Here is a 15,327-nt window from a genome sequence, read left to right as displayed (position 1 = left end):
TAGATCTATCGTGACGAACCAATCCTCAGATTGGATGTGCGTCACGATGGCGGGGATGATGAGCATCTTGAACCTGAATCTCCTCAGAGACCGGTTAGAACCCGCAGATCCAAAATAGGGCGCAGCCCTCCGTCCTTCTTGGGGACTATGAAGTACCGGCTGTAGAACCGGCGTCTCTGTCTGGGGGGGAGACACGTTCCACGGCCCCTTTCCTCAGCAGAGTACGAACTTCCTGTCCCAACACCGGACCTTGCTCCGGGCGGACCACAGTCCAAACCACCCCGTTGAATTTTGGAGGGCGGGTTTTGAACTGTAGTCGAAACCCATGTATGGCAGTGCGCAGGACCCACGGAGAAATGTTCGTCAGGCTCCGCCAAGCCTCTGCAAAGTCTGCCAACAGAACCAACCCCTCGGGGCTGGTGGTCGGTGTCTCGTGTGATCTTCTGGTGGACCCCTGAAGCCCCATAACGGCAGGGGAGAGTCGCCGAAGATTCACGGTGAGTGAGTCTGAACGCCGCCTGACCGCAGACCCTCGGGGCAGGCAGTACGGCGTGGACTCGATGGTGGCAGGTGGTGGCACCTCCAGCAGCACGTCATAGTCGGGCGCCGCCAGATGACGCCGCCCCGACACCCGGAAGTCATTGTCCACTACGCTGAGCACGTCCGCCTCCTCGGAGTCGGATTGCTGCAGCGTCTCCGGATCCAAACCGCGAGCGGGAGAAGCCGAGAAAGCCGAGAAAGGCTCCGAGGAAAGGAAGCGTCGGAGCCAGCGGATGAAGGTCGGGAAAAAGCCTCAGCCGTCCCGAAATCCTCCGACAGATCACGCTGTGAACCCCATGAGTGAAGCCGCCGGGCCGCCTCAGCGGCCGTAGGGCCCGCGCCAGGGGAGCCCTGTAAGGACGCTGTTACAGTAGTCGAGTCGACTGAAGATAAATGCATGCTTTTCCAGGTTATTTAGTGCCAAGAAAGCACTAAGCTGTTGAAAAACAGCTTTTTCAATGATTTTACTTAAAAATGGGAGATTTGATATGGGCCTATAACTGCTCATTAGTGACCTGTCTACATTGTTCTTTTTTAAGAGTGGCTTAATGACTGCAGTTTTCAGGGCCTGTGGGAAAAAACCTGAGAGAAGAGACATGTTGACAATTTGTAGTAAATCTGAGGCCATGCATTTAGACACATTTTTGAAAAAGCCTGTTGGCAGAATATCAAGGCAGCATGAGGAGGATTTCAGATGTTGCCTCAGTCAGTTCGTTACATAGAACCATCCAATTGTTGCTGGAAACCTTTTCGGGTTAGCTTTAGTCGGGTCATTTGCCCCTTGCCACCCACATCCATCAATCTCTGCAGGTCGCTCTAGTCTGGGATTCTGGCACCAGGATGCCCATCTCATCTTTACCAGTCCAGCAACTACAGCCAGAACCTCCGGCACTGGCACCCAGCTGTCCTCCACAGCCCTAGCAGCACCAAATTATTTATTTTTATTTCTAATTTTGATCTTTCCTCTTAACACATTACGCCGCCACTTGTCATCCTAACTTTTTCATCTCCCGTTCTTCTTCTTCTATATGGGGGTCCATCGTGTTTGGGCGCTACGGCGGATTTCTTCATGGAGTTTTCATTATGCTTTGTTTATATACGGCTTTCTTACCGTATTGGTTTGAATATGAGACCCTGATTATAAGATGGCACCCCCTTTTTCCAGACTGATTTTTGGAAAAATACTAAATCTTGTTTTTATAAAGAAAATAATTTTATTTGAAATAACTTTATATAAACACATTGTATTATATTATTAAAATATCTGGTATACCATTAAATATCTTGTTAACATTAAAACATTAAAAGGACTTCAGTAGTTTTTTGTCAAAGCACCAATACATATTACTTTTATTAATAAACATTCAGTCTTGTTTTTACTTTATTAAACCTATTGTAGTCATTTTGTTTCTCAGTGTTGTAGTTGACATACTAGTCCAGTCTACTTTGTGAAGATGACACCTATTACAAGTAGAAAAGAGACCTCCTCCCATGAAATATTTGATTTATACCATATATGAACATATTTATCAAATAATGGATTATATGTTTTTATACATGTACAAATATCTATACATAGTCATTTTCATTATTTTGATCAAAAATCTGTGTTGGACATTTATTGTAATCTAGATTCTATTTGTTTTATATACAGTATATGCTGTACATATATAAATGCTCCGTACTTGTATAGCGCCTTTCTAGTCTTTTCGACCACTCAAAGCGCTTTTACACTACATCTGCATTCACCAGTCACACACATTCATACACTGAGCCTAAGTGCTCAAACAGAAACTAACATTCACACTCATTCATACACTGGCGGAATAGCCGCCAGGGGCAAATCGGGGTTCAGTATCTTGCCCAAGGACACTTCCACACGCAACCAGGGATCGAACCGCCGACCTTCCGATTAACAGCCAACCCGCTCTACCTCCTGAGCCACAGCCGCAATATTGTACACCCATTCAACCTGAAAAATATATGTACTTGACATATGTGAGTTTTATTTGTTCATGTTTTATATGTGTTTTGGATATATGGCTATAGTTATTTAATATCTTCAATTGTTTCAGTAGCCCACAGGGTTTAATTTTTTAAACAAAATATTTGAAAACAAAATGGTTTCTTTTCTAAGAAATCTTTTTTAACACAAACCGTAGGTAAAGGAAAGACATCTTTTTTATGAAGCAAAAGGATGTAAATATCAAGTATATGTGCAAAATTAATCACATTCATTAAATCAACATCTTAATTTAGATCTAAATTATAAAGCCAGCATACAATTTAAAATACATGCTCATAAAAGACACAGTTGGCTCACAACACAAAGGTCATGAGTTTGAATGTCAGCTGGGTGGATGGACATAGAATATTGTACAATACAATTTCTTGCACATCAGTGTTTATGTTGTAAAATTGATTAATAATTTTGATTTGACTTAACAGGTCTTTTATTAAATGTCCTGTGTGTAATATTTAGGAGGATCTAATGACAGAAATGCAATATAAGATCCATAACTATGTTCTCAGTGGTGTGTAAAGACCTTAAATAACGAACCGTTATGTTTTTATTACCTTAGAATGAGCCATTTCTATCTACATACACCGCGGGGTCCTCTTACATATATGAGAGATGTGAAATAGGGACAAATGGAGGACCAGACATAGTATTTGGCAAAAGAGCGGACAGAGCGTGTCGGCCAGTAAAATTCTTCTACTCGTTGGAAATGGAGGGGTGAGTGAGCAGTTGGTTGCAATTCACAACCTTTAGCACTGGATGTCACTAAAACTTACACACTGAACTTTTAAGTTAATATGTTAACATTTCGACATACTGTCTAAAAATTTTTTACTTAAAAAGTTCTTAAAGTTTGAATTGTTGAATTGTTTAGTTGTGTCTTACTAAATTACCAGATTCGACAACACGTCAGTATCTTCAGGATGTGTTTTCGTATCTCTGTGGTTCTGATGCCGTAGATGATCGGATTAAAAACGCTCGGAAGTAACATGTACATGATGCTGAAGAAAACCCGAACAGCTGCAGGGAGACCGTTTCTGATCCGATACGACAGGAAAGCGACAAGTACAAAGGTCAGGCCGACAGTCATGACCACGATGTGGGTGACGCAGGTGTGGAGAGCTTTGATGCCCGACCTGCCGGCCCTCAGCACAGAGCTGAAAATAACTATGTAGGAGAAAGTGATAATGATGAAGTCAGCTACCGTGATGAGGAACACTGAGATCAACCCCACCAGACTGTTGACGGCGGTGCTTCCACAGGCCAGCTCCACCAAGGCCATGTGCTCACAGAAACAGTGATCTATTGTGTTTCTGAAGCAGAATGGTAATGATCCTGCCAGACCCACTACCACCGAGACCATGAACACATTTCTGATCAGAACTGGGATCACAAACTTGAGGAATCTCTGTATCGCCATGTGTTCATGATAGTAGAGTGGCGTGCAGATGGCAAAGTAGCGGTCCAGCGCCATCCACAGCAGCAAAGCAGACTGAAAAGTTCCCAACAGATGAACAAAAAACATTTGAACCAGGCAGCCAATCAGAGAGATTCCCTTCCAGTCAAACAAGAAATTCAGCAGCATGTTTGGGACGCAGAACAGCGGGAGGCTCAGGTCCAAACCTGCCATGGCAGCGATGAGGATGTACATCGGTGAGTGGAGGCTTTTCTGTGTAATGATGACGTACAGCAGCAGGGAGTTGGCAAATAACGACACAACGAACATGAAGAAGAAAGGGATGAAGAGGACGGGCCTCAGCGCTCCGAGTTCGTAGAAGCCGTTGAAAATAAAATATTTGTGCGAGGAGACGTTCTCCCTCAGTGGCTCCATCCTCCCTCCTCCTTAAAAACTTAAGGGTTTTAGTTTTACCAGCCTGAAACGAGAAAAAATATGTGAATATCATTCTGCCACAGCTGCGCATAATATTCCTGTAAGGTGAGTTCTAGTTGCACAAAAACACTTGTTGTTGTTCTTGCTGTGACGACCAACACAACAGTTTCATTCTTAAATGCACGATCTGTAATCCAAAATACACATTGCAATAATGAAACCTGCTTTCATTCTTAAATTGACTGATTCAAAACTACACAGCAACTACACCAAAGTTATTTATGAACTAGACTAGGAACTGACGCACCTCCTCTGCATTTCGGTAAACAGTGAATTTATCTTTATATCATTAATTAACATAATTTTAAAATATAATTCAAATAAAGGCTCTTTAAATACTCCACCCACAGTTTCACTGCAACATTCACACACTATGTATCTAGCTGTCCAGCTCTGTGAGGACACCTGGCCTTCTGGCATCAGTCCAACGTCAATAAAATCTAACTTTTAGTTGATTCTCACTGGCGGGAAAATGTTCCTGATCTGTCTCACACACCGCTGGAGCCACAGATACACACGCAGCTCTCTATCTCTCCTAACAGGCCTCAGTGACTGAGACTACCTAATGAGTCAGGTTGGATTCTGATTGTGGATAAAAATTTGGATCTGTTTTGAGGTTGGTGTCCAATATAAACGAGTTTCTCGAATTCTGTATCTCTCCTTGCTCTGTTTATATCAGCAAAGTGAAATGTAGAAAACATTCCTAAAACATTAAAGGCTTCTCATTTTTTGCTGTCGCTGACCGTCACTTTCACCATTTAAAACAGCTAAAATAATAATAATAATACATTTTATTTCTATAGCGCTTTTCAGGACACTCAAAGACACTTTACAGGTAAAAGCAGAAGTTATGTACATTTAAAACTGATTAAAAACATAAATATCATAATATAAAATAAACAAACAGTAGATAAAAACGTGGTGCGGAAATACATGAGAAAGCAAGTGGCCACCTTATAAATAATGTAATATAATATTATTTGATGTTAAAAGCCTAGTCTAAAAAGGTGGTTTTGATAAGTGATTTGAAAGACTCCTGGTTAGAGTTAGAGTTATGGTTAATGAAAATGAGAACATTACTTGCAGGTGTATGACAGCACATGAACTCTGGTCTCCTGCATGAAAGTCAGAAGGAAGTTCCTTCTTAAAACATACTTTTACTCATTTTATTTTTTATCTTTTAACTTTTTCACTTGCTGTCTTGTTTTTAACATCTATCTATTATGTCTGTTTTATTGTCTTTGCACTTTGTAACACGGTTTTTGAAAAGTGCTCTATAAATAAATAAATATATTATTACCAGGCCTGAAGCCACTTTCTAGATTTGACCCCCACCTGAAACATTTTCACTTTGTCTTAACTGACAGAAGGAAGAAACCTTTCTGCTAGTTTTAACATTTTGCAATTTTTACTCAGAGGTCAGATTTAGTAGCTGTAAATTTGCTGTTTTAGACACTGAAAACATTACATTTGTGGAAAAAATATGAGTGGCATGAGAACAACAAATATATATATTGAAACTTCAGAGGAGACTGAGGAATCCTGTCTACCAGAAATACAGCAATAACATTTTCCAGTACGTTTGTCTGTGTGGAAATGCTGAAACGTTTCAATAGCAAATATCTGTCAGGGGTAAACAGCACAACAATATCATAAATTATTCTAGCAAAGCAACCTGACAAAGAGTGGATGTGGCTCACCTCTCCTCAGGGTGTTTGGTTTCACATCTAAGAGAAAACTGAAAACACACTGAAATCAAAAGATTTAGCCAATGGAGTGAAATAATTCCACTTGTTCCCAGTTCAGCTTCACTTGTTTTAGTTTTCCAGACATGTCAGTACTAATAAAAGCACAGCAGGCCCCGGCAACATACACAAAGAGTCAAGAGATATGACAAGAACACTCACTGTCTGATTGTTTTGTTGGTTTGAAGAAAATCAGATTTTACAACTCAAACATGAAAAGTTGAACCTGAAGAGTTGCTGACGGTTCAGCTCAGTAGAAAATAAATCAGCAGGTTTCACTTGTTGGTGTTTGGGAGTTTGTCAGTAAATGTGTCTCGTGTCCAGGTTGATGGTGTCAGCTGCTGACTCTCCTCCGTCCATCTTGTCTCTGCTGAACCACTGACACAGAACTTTAACACCTTCCGTCTGCCAGTGGCTGCAGAGACAAAGTCCAACACGTCATCACGTTGTCAGTGTGACGGATTGAAAATCCCAAAGAGCAGCAGCATCACACAGCAAAAATAAGAAACTAAGTTTGTTACTTTGTGCTTCACATCCTAAGACCAGAGTTAAAAAGTAATTCATGAGAAATTCAACAGTGTGGAGCCTGTCAGGTGTAAAAATTAAAGATGTTGATTAATCTGTACAGTTTTGTATTTTGTTCCCACAAATCACTAATTCAAGCCTACACATTCCCTTATATTATTAAAGATTGAACTGACTTTATTGTGGCTGAAGGACCTGAAACTATAGTTTTGTTGTTGCTATGGCCAGTTAGCTAGGACCACCGAGGGTGATAGCCACAGGCTAGCAGCCACATTTAGTTTTTCCAGATTCCTTGGATCACTACACATCTGTGTGGGTCAGGCCAGAACAAGTTTCTTTGTTTCCATTTTTAATTATGTACAAACCCTAGGCGTCGCTAGACCCTTTTCACTGGGGCATGTGCCCCCGTATCCACGTGCTGTGCACCAGTATTCTAGGATCTATTGACAGAAATGCAATATAATATCCATAAGTATGTTCTCAGTGGTGTGTAAGAGAAACAGAATCAGAATCAGAAGGAGCTTTATTGCCAAGTAGTGTTTAACACATACTAGGAATTTGCTTTGGTGATAAGGTGCTACACGTAGACAAACATACAGCTGACATAAATAAATGTAGAAATATATAAATATGGAATAGACAATGCAAGTTATATAACAATATAAAAAAAATAGAGAAAAATAATACAACTATTTGCAATGTCGCAGATGTGCATGTACATGTGCATTATTCTGGGTTTGTGTTGTGCAGACGTATTGCAATGAAATATATAAATTCACAATATAAAAATAACAACAACAAAGATTAACAATTAACAAAATAAACAACAAATATGTGCAATGTGCCAGGTTTGTGCATGATATGAAATTATATAGTATTTAAATGTGCAGAGACATTTGTATTATTTGAAAGGGGGAAGTGTCATTGGGGGCCCGGGCCTTGTTGAGGCTAGCTGCAGACGGGAAGAAACTGTTTTTGTTGCGAGAGGTTTTGGTCCTGATGGACTGCAGCCTCGTGCCGGAGGGGAGAGTCTGAAACAGTTTGTGTCCAGGGTGGGAGGAGTCAGCTGCAATCTTTCCTGCTCGCCTCAGAGTCCTGGAAGCGTATAGTTTCTGAAGTGATGGAAGATTGCAGCCAATCACCTTCTCTGCAGAGCGAATGATGCGCTCAAGCCTGCCCTTGTCCCTGGCAGTGGCAGCAGCGTACCAGATGGTGATGGAGGAGGTGAGGATGGACTCAATGATGGCGGTGTAGAAGTGCAACATCATTGTCTTTGGCAGGCTGAACTTCTTCAGCTGCCGCAGGAAGTCCATCCTCTGCTGGGCCTTCTTGGTGAGGGAGGTGATGTTCAGCTCACACTTGAGGTCCTGGGAGATGATGGTGCCCAAGAAGCGGAAGGAGTCCACAGGATGATGGGGGAGGGTGGGGCTGGGCTCTTCCTGAAGTCCATGACCATCTCCACGGTCTTCAGAGCGTTGAGCTCCAGACTGTTCTGGCTGCACCAGGTCACCAGATGGTCGATCTCCCACCTGTAGGCGGACTCATCCCCACCAGAGATGAATCCAATGAGGGTGGTGTCATCCGCAAACTTCAGGAACTTGATAGACTGGTGACTGGAGGTGCAGCTGTTGGTGTACAGGGAGAAGAGAAGGGGGGAAAGAACGCAGCCGAGGCGATCAAGAGATATTTTCCCAGCTTCACGTGCTGCTTCCTGTCCGTCAGGAGGTCTGTGATCCACCTGCAGGTGGAGTCAGGCACAATCCTGGCGTAAGTTCCTGGGGAGTCCAGGTGTTGGAGGATGTAGTGAAGGGCCATGTTTACTGCATCATCTACAGACCTGTTGGCTCTGTAGGCGAACTGCAGGGGTCCAGGAGTGGGTCTATGATGGATTTAAGGTGGGACAACACTGGGCAACTCTGGGGAGTCGGGGGAGGAGACGGTGGACTGGGGATGATGCTGAGCGGAGGAGTCACAGGGGATGGTGTCCGATTAACTCTCAGGCTTTGGGTTTATAGTTAGTGATCTGTCAGAACCTCTTACAGACAGAAGTGGCGTCTTTTGCAGAGAACTGGTCTTTTAGCCTCTCTGGGCACAGCTCATTTAGCTTCTCGCACCATCTTGCTAAACCTGTAGTTTAACATCCTGCACCCAGCTCTGTCTCCACTCCTAAATGCCTCTTCCTTTTCCAACCTCAGCTGTCTGAGTTTGTCATTGTTAAACTCTCCCTGGTGCGTGTTGGTACACAGCTGTCCTCACAGAAGCTGATGTAGGACGTCACAGCATCTGTAAACCAGATTGTTGGTAGCAGTCCCGAAAACATCCCAGTCAGTGCCTGAAGATCCTCTAGAGCTTCACTGGTCCATTTATTTGATGTCCTGACTACAGGTTGACAGAGCTTTAGCTTTTGCCTGTAAGCAGGAATCAGGTAGATCATGATGTGATCAGAGTGTCTCAGTGGAGCACATGTGACGGCGTGACAGGCACTGCTAACTGTGGTGTAGCAGTGATCCAAAGTGTTTCCCTCTCTGGTTGGACACTTCATAAACTATCTGTGTTTGGTGAATTCTTGGCAGAGATTTCCTTTATTAAAGTCACCAAGAACAAACAGAGTTTGGGTTTGTCAGCTCCACACACAGTATCTGTTCGGCCAGCATGCTCTGTGCGTCGTGCACGTTGGCCTGAGGTGGAATGTAAACACTGACCTGAATGAATGAAGCAAACTCATGGCGGGAGTAAGACGGTTTACAGTTTATGATAAGAAATTCCAGATTAGGAGAACAGTGCTGCTGAATCACTGTCACGTCAGTACACTAGCCAACAGACACCTCCACGTTTTGTTTTGCCGGAGAGTTCTGTATCTCGGTCCGCTCTGTACGGTTGGAAGCCAGCCAGCTGCAGCGCGGAGTCCGGTATCAGCTCACACAGCCACGTCTCCGTGAAGCACAGAACAGAAGATGACTAAAAGTCTCTGTTTTTCCCCACCACAAGCTGAAGTTCGTCCAGTCTGTTGCACAGTGAGCGCCGGCGAGGACGCACATGTGTCCAATAATTCCACTAATGACCCGAGAAAATTGGGAACTAAATCCGCAAAGAGCACCTAACACCAAGGCCGCTGTACTCAGCGCCATCTTGGAGGCAATAAAGACCTTACATAATGAACCGTTACGTTTTTATTACCTTAGAATGAGCCATTTCTAGCTACATACACCGCAGGGTCCTCTTACATATATAAGATATGTGAAATTGGGACAAATGGAGGACCACACGTAGTATTTAGCACAAGAGCGGACAGAGCATGTCGGCCAGCAAAATTCTTCTACTTGCTTGGAAAGGGAGGCGTGAGTGAGCAGTTGGTTGCAATTCTCAACCTTTAGCACTGGATGCCACTTAATGGCATCTAGTGGTGAGAGTTGCGAATTCCACCCCCCTCCGCTATCCAAGCAAGTTGTATTGCTATGGTGCCTGAGACAGGACAAAAGATGTCCTCTGTGAGATGTCCTCTTTGAGATAGCAGAGTTGCCAGTCAAGAAATCAGGTTTCTTTACATTTATATATGAAGAAATTATATTTGTTTGATTATTCAGTAAAACCATATATTATTGTGAATATTATTATTTGTTCATTAAACAACAGCCACATCAAGAAATGAAGTGTTACATGATGTCTCATTCTCCTGTAATCACAATTTTCTGTACTGTAATCGTACTTTTGGGCATCCGGGCTAACATGCCAATGTAAATGAAGAGCATCTCAAAAACTATCACATCTAGTGCATCATGCATGACCACCATACCAGGACAATGTAAGCCTCACTCTTTCTGCACCACAGTCTATTATTAACCACATAATACAGGAAGTTTACAAAGGCATTGGCTGTTGAGGATCAAGGCTCCTCTGGCGTTGCTTAATTAATTAGGTAAGCAATCTGAAAATCTTACTAAAATGTCTTTTTTAAGGTTTTAAAATACAAAAGAAACACAAAGTAGTATTGATAATATGCCATAATTTCAGCTTGTGGTGAAACGGTGCAACATTTTTAATGGGCCTTTAGCATGTGAGAGTACAAATTACACATTTGTGTGCATAGTGGTGAAGCACTATCCAGCAAATAATGCAAATTAATAAAAATTCAGAAAGTATTCATTATTGGTCACTTCATAGGCACACGGTCGTTATGTTATGTGTCACTATTAGCAGTAAAATAAATACATGTTTTCCACCAGGGCAGTATTCAATAGAAGTTTAGCTGCTGATCTGAGCTTCCTTGCTTTTACCGTTTTATTGCCAATAATATTCATCAGCGGTTTGTCTCAGGAAGGTAAGGGCACATTTCTGTACCTGTTACAATGTCATAACAGGGCGCTGTAGAATAATTACATTAAATTACAATCCAACAACATATTTTTTTCTACGAGGGCAGTAAAAGTTTAGCTGGCTGATCTGAGCTTTCATGCTGGAAGCTACAATTTATTGCCAATTACTGATCAGCTGATTGTCTCGCTAACGTAACCGGAAAAGCCAAACCACAGCGCCGGAGAACAACAACGCCACATGAAATTAATGCAACTACCTATTTTACAGAAGTGGACAGGAGAAACACATCAGGTCTGTAGGTGATTATGGCCAGACATATTTAATGTAGTGACGGCGTCTACACTGCCGGAATTATGCAAGCAGAAGAAGACCGCCCTGATGAAACACGCTTTGTAGCGCTGTTTGTCCATTGTCGGCTATTGAAGAAACATGACGACAAAATACAGCGACCTCCATAGAAGGGGGTGCCTGCGGTTATGTAGATATAAATTTCTCATTCTAAGGTAATAAAAACCATAACGGTTCATTATGTAAGGTCTTTCTACACCATAGTTATAGATATTATATTATATTTCTGACAATAAATCCTCAGAAATATTACACACTGAACTTTTAAGTTAATATGTTAACATTTGACAAAAAAAAAGTTTTACTTAATGTCTCTTAAAAATTTGAAATGTTGAATTGTTTACTTGTGTCTTACTTAACTGGAATCGCCAGTTTCTGATAATTTAGATCTTCTTAATCTTAATGGACAAAATATCTCATTTTAATGACTTACAAATTCAGAATTTTGACTCTATAAATATTAGTTAGTATCTCATAAATCTGACTTAAAAAGACATAATATCTATTTACTATCTCCTAATTTGACTATGCTGTAATTTTGTCTTGAAAAAGTCAAAATGTTGTCTATGAATATATTATATTATTGTATCACTCCTGACTTTTCATCTATTTTGTTCTTTACCATAAATAGAGACATTTATCTCCAAAACTATACAAAGACAAACATTTTAAGTCTGGACAAAACGACAACACGTCAGTATCTTCAGGATGTGCTTTCGTATCTCTGTGGTTCTGATGCCGTAGATGATCGGGTTAAAACAGCAGGGACAGAACAAGTACATGATGCTGAAGAAAACCCGAACGGCTGCAGGGAGACCGTTTCTGATCCGATACGACAGGAAAGCGACAAGTACAAATGTCAGGCCGACAGTCATGACCACGATGTGGGTGACGCAGGTGTGGAGAGCTTTGACGCCCGACCTGCCGGCCCTCAGCACAGAGCTGAATATAACTATGTAGGAGAAAGTGATAATGATGAAGTCAGCTACCGTGATGAGGAACACTGAGATCAACCCCATCAAACTGTTGACGGCGGTGCTTCCACAGGCCAGCTCCACCAAGGCCATGTGCTCACAGAAACAGTGATCTATTGTGTTTCTGAAGCAGAATGGTAATGATCCTGCCAGACTCACTACCAGTGTGATCATGAACACATTTCTCATCAGAAGTGGGATCACAAACTTGAGGAATCTCTGTATCGCCATGTGTTCATGATAGTAGAGTGGCGTGCAGATGGCAAAGTAGCGGTCCAGCGCCATCCACAGCAGCATAGTAGACTGACAAGTTCCTAACAGATGAACAAAATACATTTGAACCAGGCAGCCAATCAGAGAGATTCCCTTCCAGTCAAACAAGAAATTCAGCAGCATGTTTGGGACGCAGAACAGCGGGAGGCTCAGGTCCAAACCTGCCATGGCAGCGATGAGGATGTACATCGGTGAGTGGAGGCTTTTCTGCGTAATGATGACGTACAGCAGCAGGGAGTTGGCAAATAACGACACAACGAACATGAAGAAGAAAGGGATGAAGAGGACGGGCCTCAGCGCTCCAAGTTCGTTGAAGCCATTTAAAATAAAATATTTGTGCGAGGAGACGTTCTCCCTCAGTGGCTCCATCCTCCCTCCTCCTTAAAAACTTAAGGGTTTTAGTTTTACCAGCCTGAAAAGAGAAAAAATATGTGAATATCATTCTGCCACAGCCATAAAATTGATAGATACTTTACAAACAGGATGAACACTAGACAGCAACTACGCCATAGTTATTTATGAACTAGACTAGGAACTGACGCACCTCTTCTGCATTTCGGTATGCAGTGAATTTACCTTTATCATTCATTAACATAATTTTAAAATATAATTCAAATGTAAATGCTCCGTACTTGTATAGTGCCTTTCTAGTCTTTTTGACCACACAAAGTGCTTTTACACTACATCCACACACTGAGCCTAAGTGCTCAAACAGAAACTAACATTCACACACTGGCGGAACAGCTGCCAGGGGCAATTTGGGGTTCAGTATCTTGCCCAAGGACACTTTGACATGCAAGCTGGGGGAGCCAAGATCGAACTGCCAATCTTCCGATTAACGGCCAAGCCGCTCTACCTCCTGAGCCACAGCCGCCCCAAATAAAGGCTCTTTAAATACTCCACCCACAGTTTCACTGCAACATTCACACACTATGTATCTAGCTGTCCAGCTCTGTGAGGACACCTGGCCTTCTGGCATCAGTCCAACGTCAATAAAATCTAACTTTTAGTTGATTCTCACTGGCGGGAAAATGTTCCTGATCTGTCTCACACACCGCTGGAGCCACAGATACACACGCAGCTCTCTATCTCTCCTAACAGGCCTCAGTGACTGAGACTACCTAATGAGTCAGGTTGGATTCTGATTGTGGATAAAAATTTGGATCCGTTTTGAGGTTGGTGTCCAATATAAACGAGTTTCTCGAATTCTGTATCTCTCCTTGCTCTGTTTATATCAGCAAAGTGAAATGTAGAAAACATTCCTAAAACATTAAAGGCTTGTCATTTTTAGCTGTCGCTGACCGTCACTTTCACCATTTAAAACAGTTAAAATACATCTCAATAATTAGGCAGCAGCCAAAATTGAACCTCAGAAAACTTTCAGTGAGAAAGTATTTTTAAAGCCAATGCCAACATTTTTTTTTTAATTCTCACTTTTCTACCAAATCTGCACACTAATTATGGTTATAGTTCAGGAGAGATGATGGTTATGGTTAATGAAAATGAGAACATTACTTGCAGGTGTATGACAGCACATGAACTCTGGTCTCCTGCATGAAAGTCAGAAGCAAGTTCCTTCTTAAAACATACTTTTTACTCATTTTATTTTTTATCTTTTAACTTTTTCACTTGCTGTCTTGTTTTTATCATCTATCTGTTATGTCTGTTTTATTGTCTTTGCACTTTGTAACACGGTTTTTGAAAAGTGCTCTATAAATAAAGATTATTAGTATATTATCTATAATATATTATTACCAGGCCTGAAGCCACTTTCTAGATTTGACCCCCACCTGAAACATTTTCACTTTGTCTTAACTGACAGAAGGAAGAAACCTTTCTGCTAGTTTTAACATTTTGCAATTTTTACTCAGAGGTCAGATTTAGTAGCTGTAAATTTGCTGTTTTAAAATTGACAATGAGAAGACACTGAAAACATTACATTTGTGGAAAAAATATGAGTGACATGAGAACAACAAATATATATATTGAAACTTCAGAGGAGACTGAGGAATCCTGTCTACCAGAAATACAGCAATAACATTTTCCAGTACGTTTGTCTGTGTGGAAATGCTGAAACGTTTCAATAGCAAATATCTGTCAGGGGTAAACAGCACAACAATATCATAAATTATTCTAGCAAAGCAACCTGACAAAGAGTGGATGTGGCTCACCTCTCCTCAGGGTGTTTGGTTTCACATCTAAGAGAAAACTGAAAACACACTGGAATCAAAATTTTACAACTCAAACATGAAAAGTTGAACCTGAAGAGTTGCTGACGGTTCAGCTCAGTAGAAAATAAATCAGCAGGTTTCACTTGTTGGTGTTTGGGAGTTTGTCAGTAAATGTGTCTCGTGTCCAGGTTGATGGTGTCAGCTGCTGACTCTCCTCCGTCCATCTTGTCTCTGCTGAACCACTGACACAGAACTTTAACACCTTCTGTCTGCCAATGGCTGCAGAGACAAAGTCCAACACGTCATCACGTTGTCAGTGTGACGGATTGAAAATCCCAAAGAGCAGCAGCATCACACAGCAAAAATAAGAAACTAAGTTTGTTACTTTGTGCTTCACATCCTAAGACCAGAGTTAAAAAGTAATTCACGAGAAATTCAACAGTGTGGAGCCTGTCAGGTGTAAAAATTAAAGATGTTGATTAATCTGTACAGTTTTGTATTTTGTTCCCACAAATCACTAATTCAA

At 41.7% G+C, this 15,327-nt stretch overlaps 2 protein-coding genes across 2 annotated transcripts; both read right to left on the bottom strand.

Annotated features, from left to right (window-relative positions):
- Nucleotides 1-3,449: 3,449 nt before the first annotated feature.
- LOC123985400 (olfactory receptor 52E8-like) lies at nt 3,450-4,391 on the bottom strand. Its single transcript, XM_046072877.1, has one exon. The coding sequence runs from the start codon at nt 4,389-4,391 to the stop codon at nt 3,450-3,452; it is 942 nt and encodes a 313-aa protein (XP_045928833.1).
- Nucleotides 4,392-12,051: 7,660 nt separating this feature from the next.
- On the bottom strand, nt 12,052-12,999 carry LOC123985399 (olfactory receptor 52E8-like). Its single transcript, XM_046072876.1, has one exon. The coding sequence runs from the start codon at nt 12,997-12,999 to the stop codon at nt 12,052-12,054; it is 948 nt and encodes a 315-aa protein (XP_045928832.1).
- Nucleotides 13,000-15,327: the final 2,328 nt, after the last annotated feature.

Source organism: Micropterus dolomieu, linkage group LG17, assembly GCF_021292245.1.
Source record: "Micropterus dolomieu isolate WLL.071019.BEF.003 ecotype Adirondacks linkage group LG17, ASM2129224v1, whole genome shotgun sequence".
NCBI lineage: Eukaryota > Metazoa > Chordata > Actinopteri > Centrarchiformes > Centrarchidae > Micropterus > Micropterus dolomieu.
This window is presented reverse-complemented; position numbering and strand designations above follow the sequence as displayed.

What these genes read in the sequence shown, in the direction of transcription:
- LOC123985400 (XM_046072877.1), bottom strand. Translation starts at nt 4,391, where the DNA reads ATGGAGCCACTGAGGGAGAACGTCTCCTCGCACAAATATTTTATTTTC.
- LOC123985399 (XM_046072876.1), bottom strand. Translation starts at nt 12,999, where the DNA reads ATGGAGCCACTGAGGGAGAACGTCTCCTCGCACAAATATTTTATTTTA.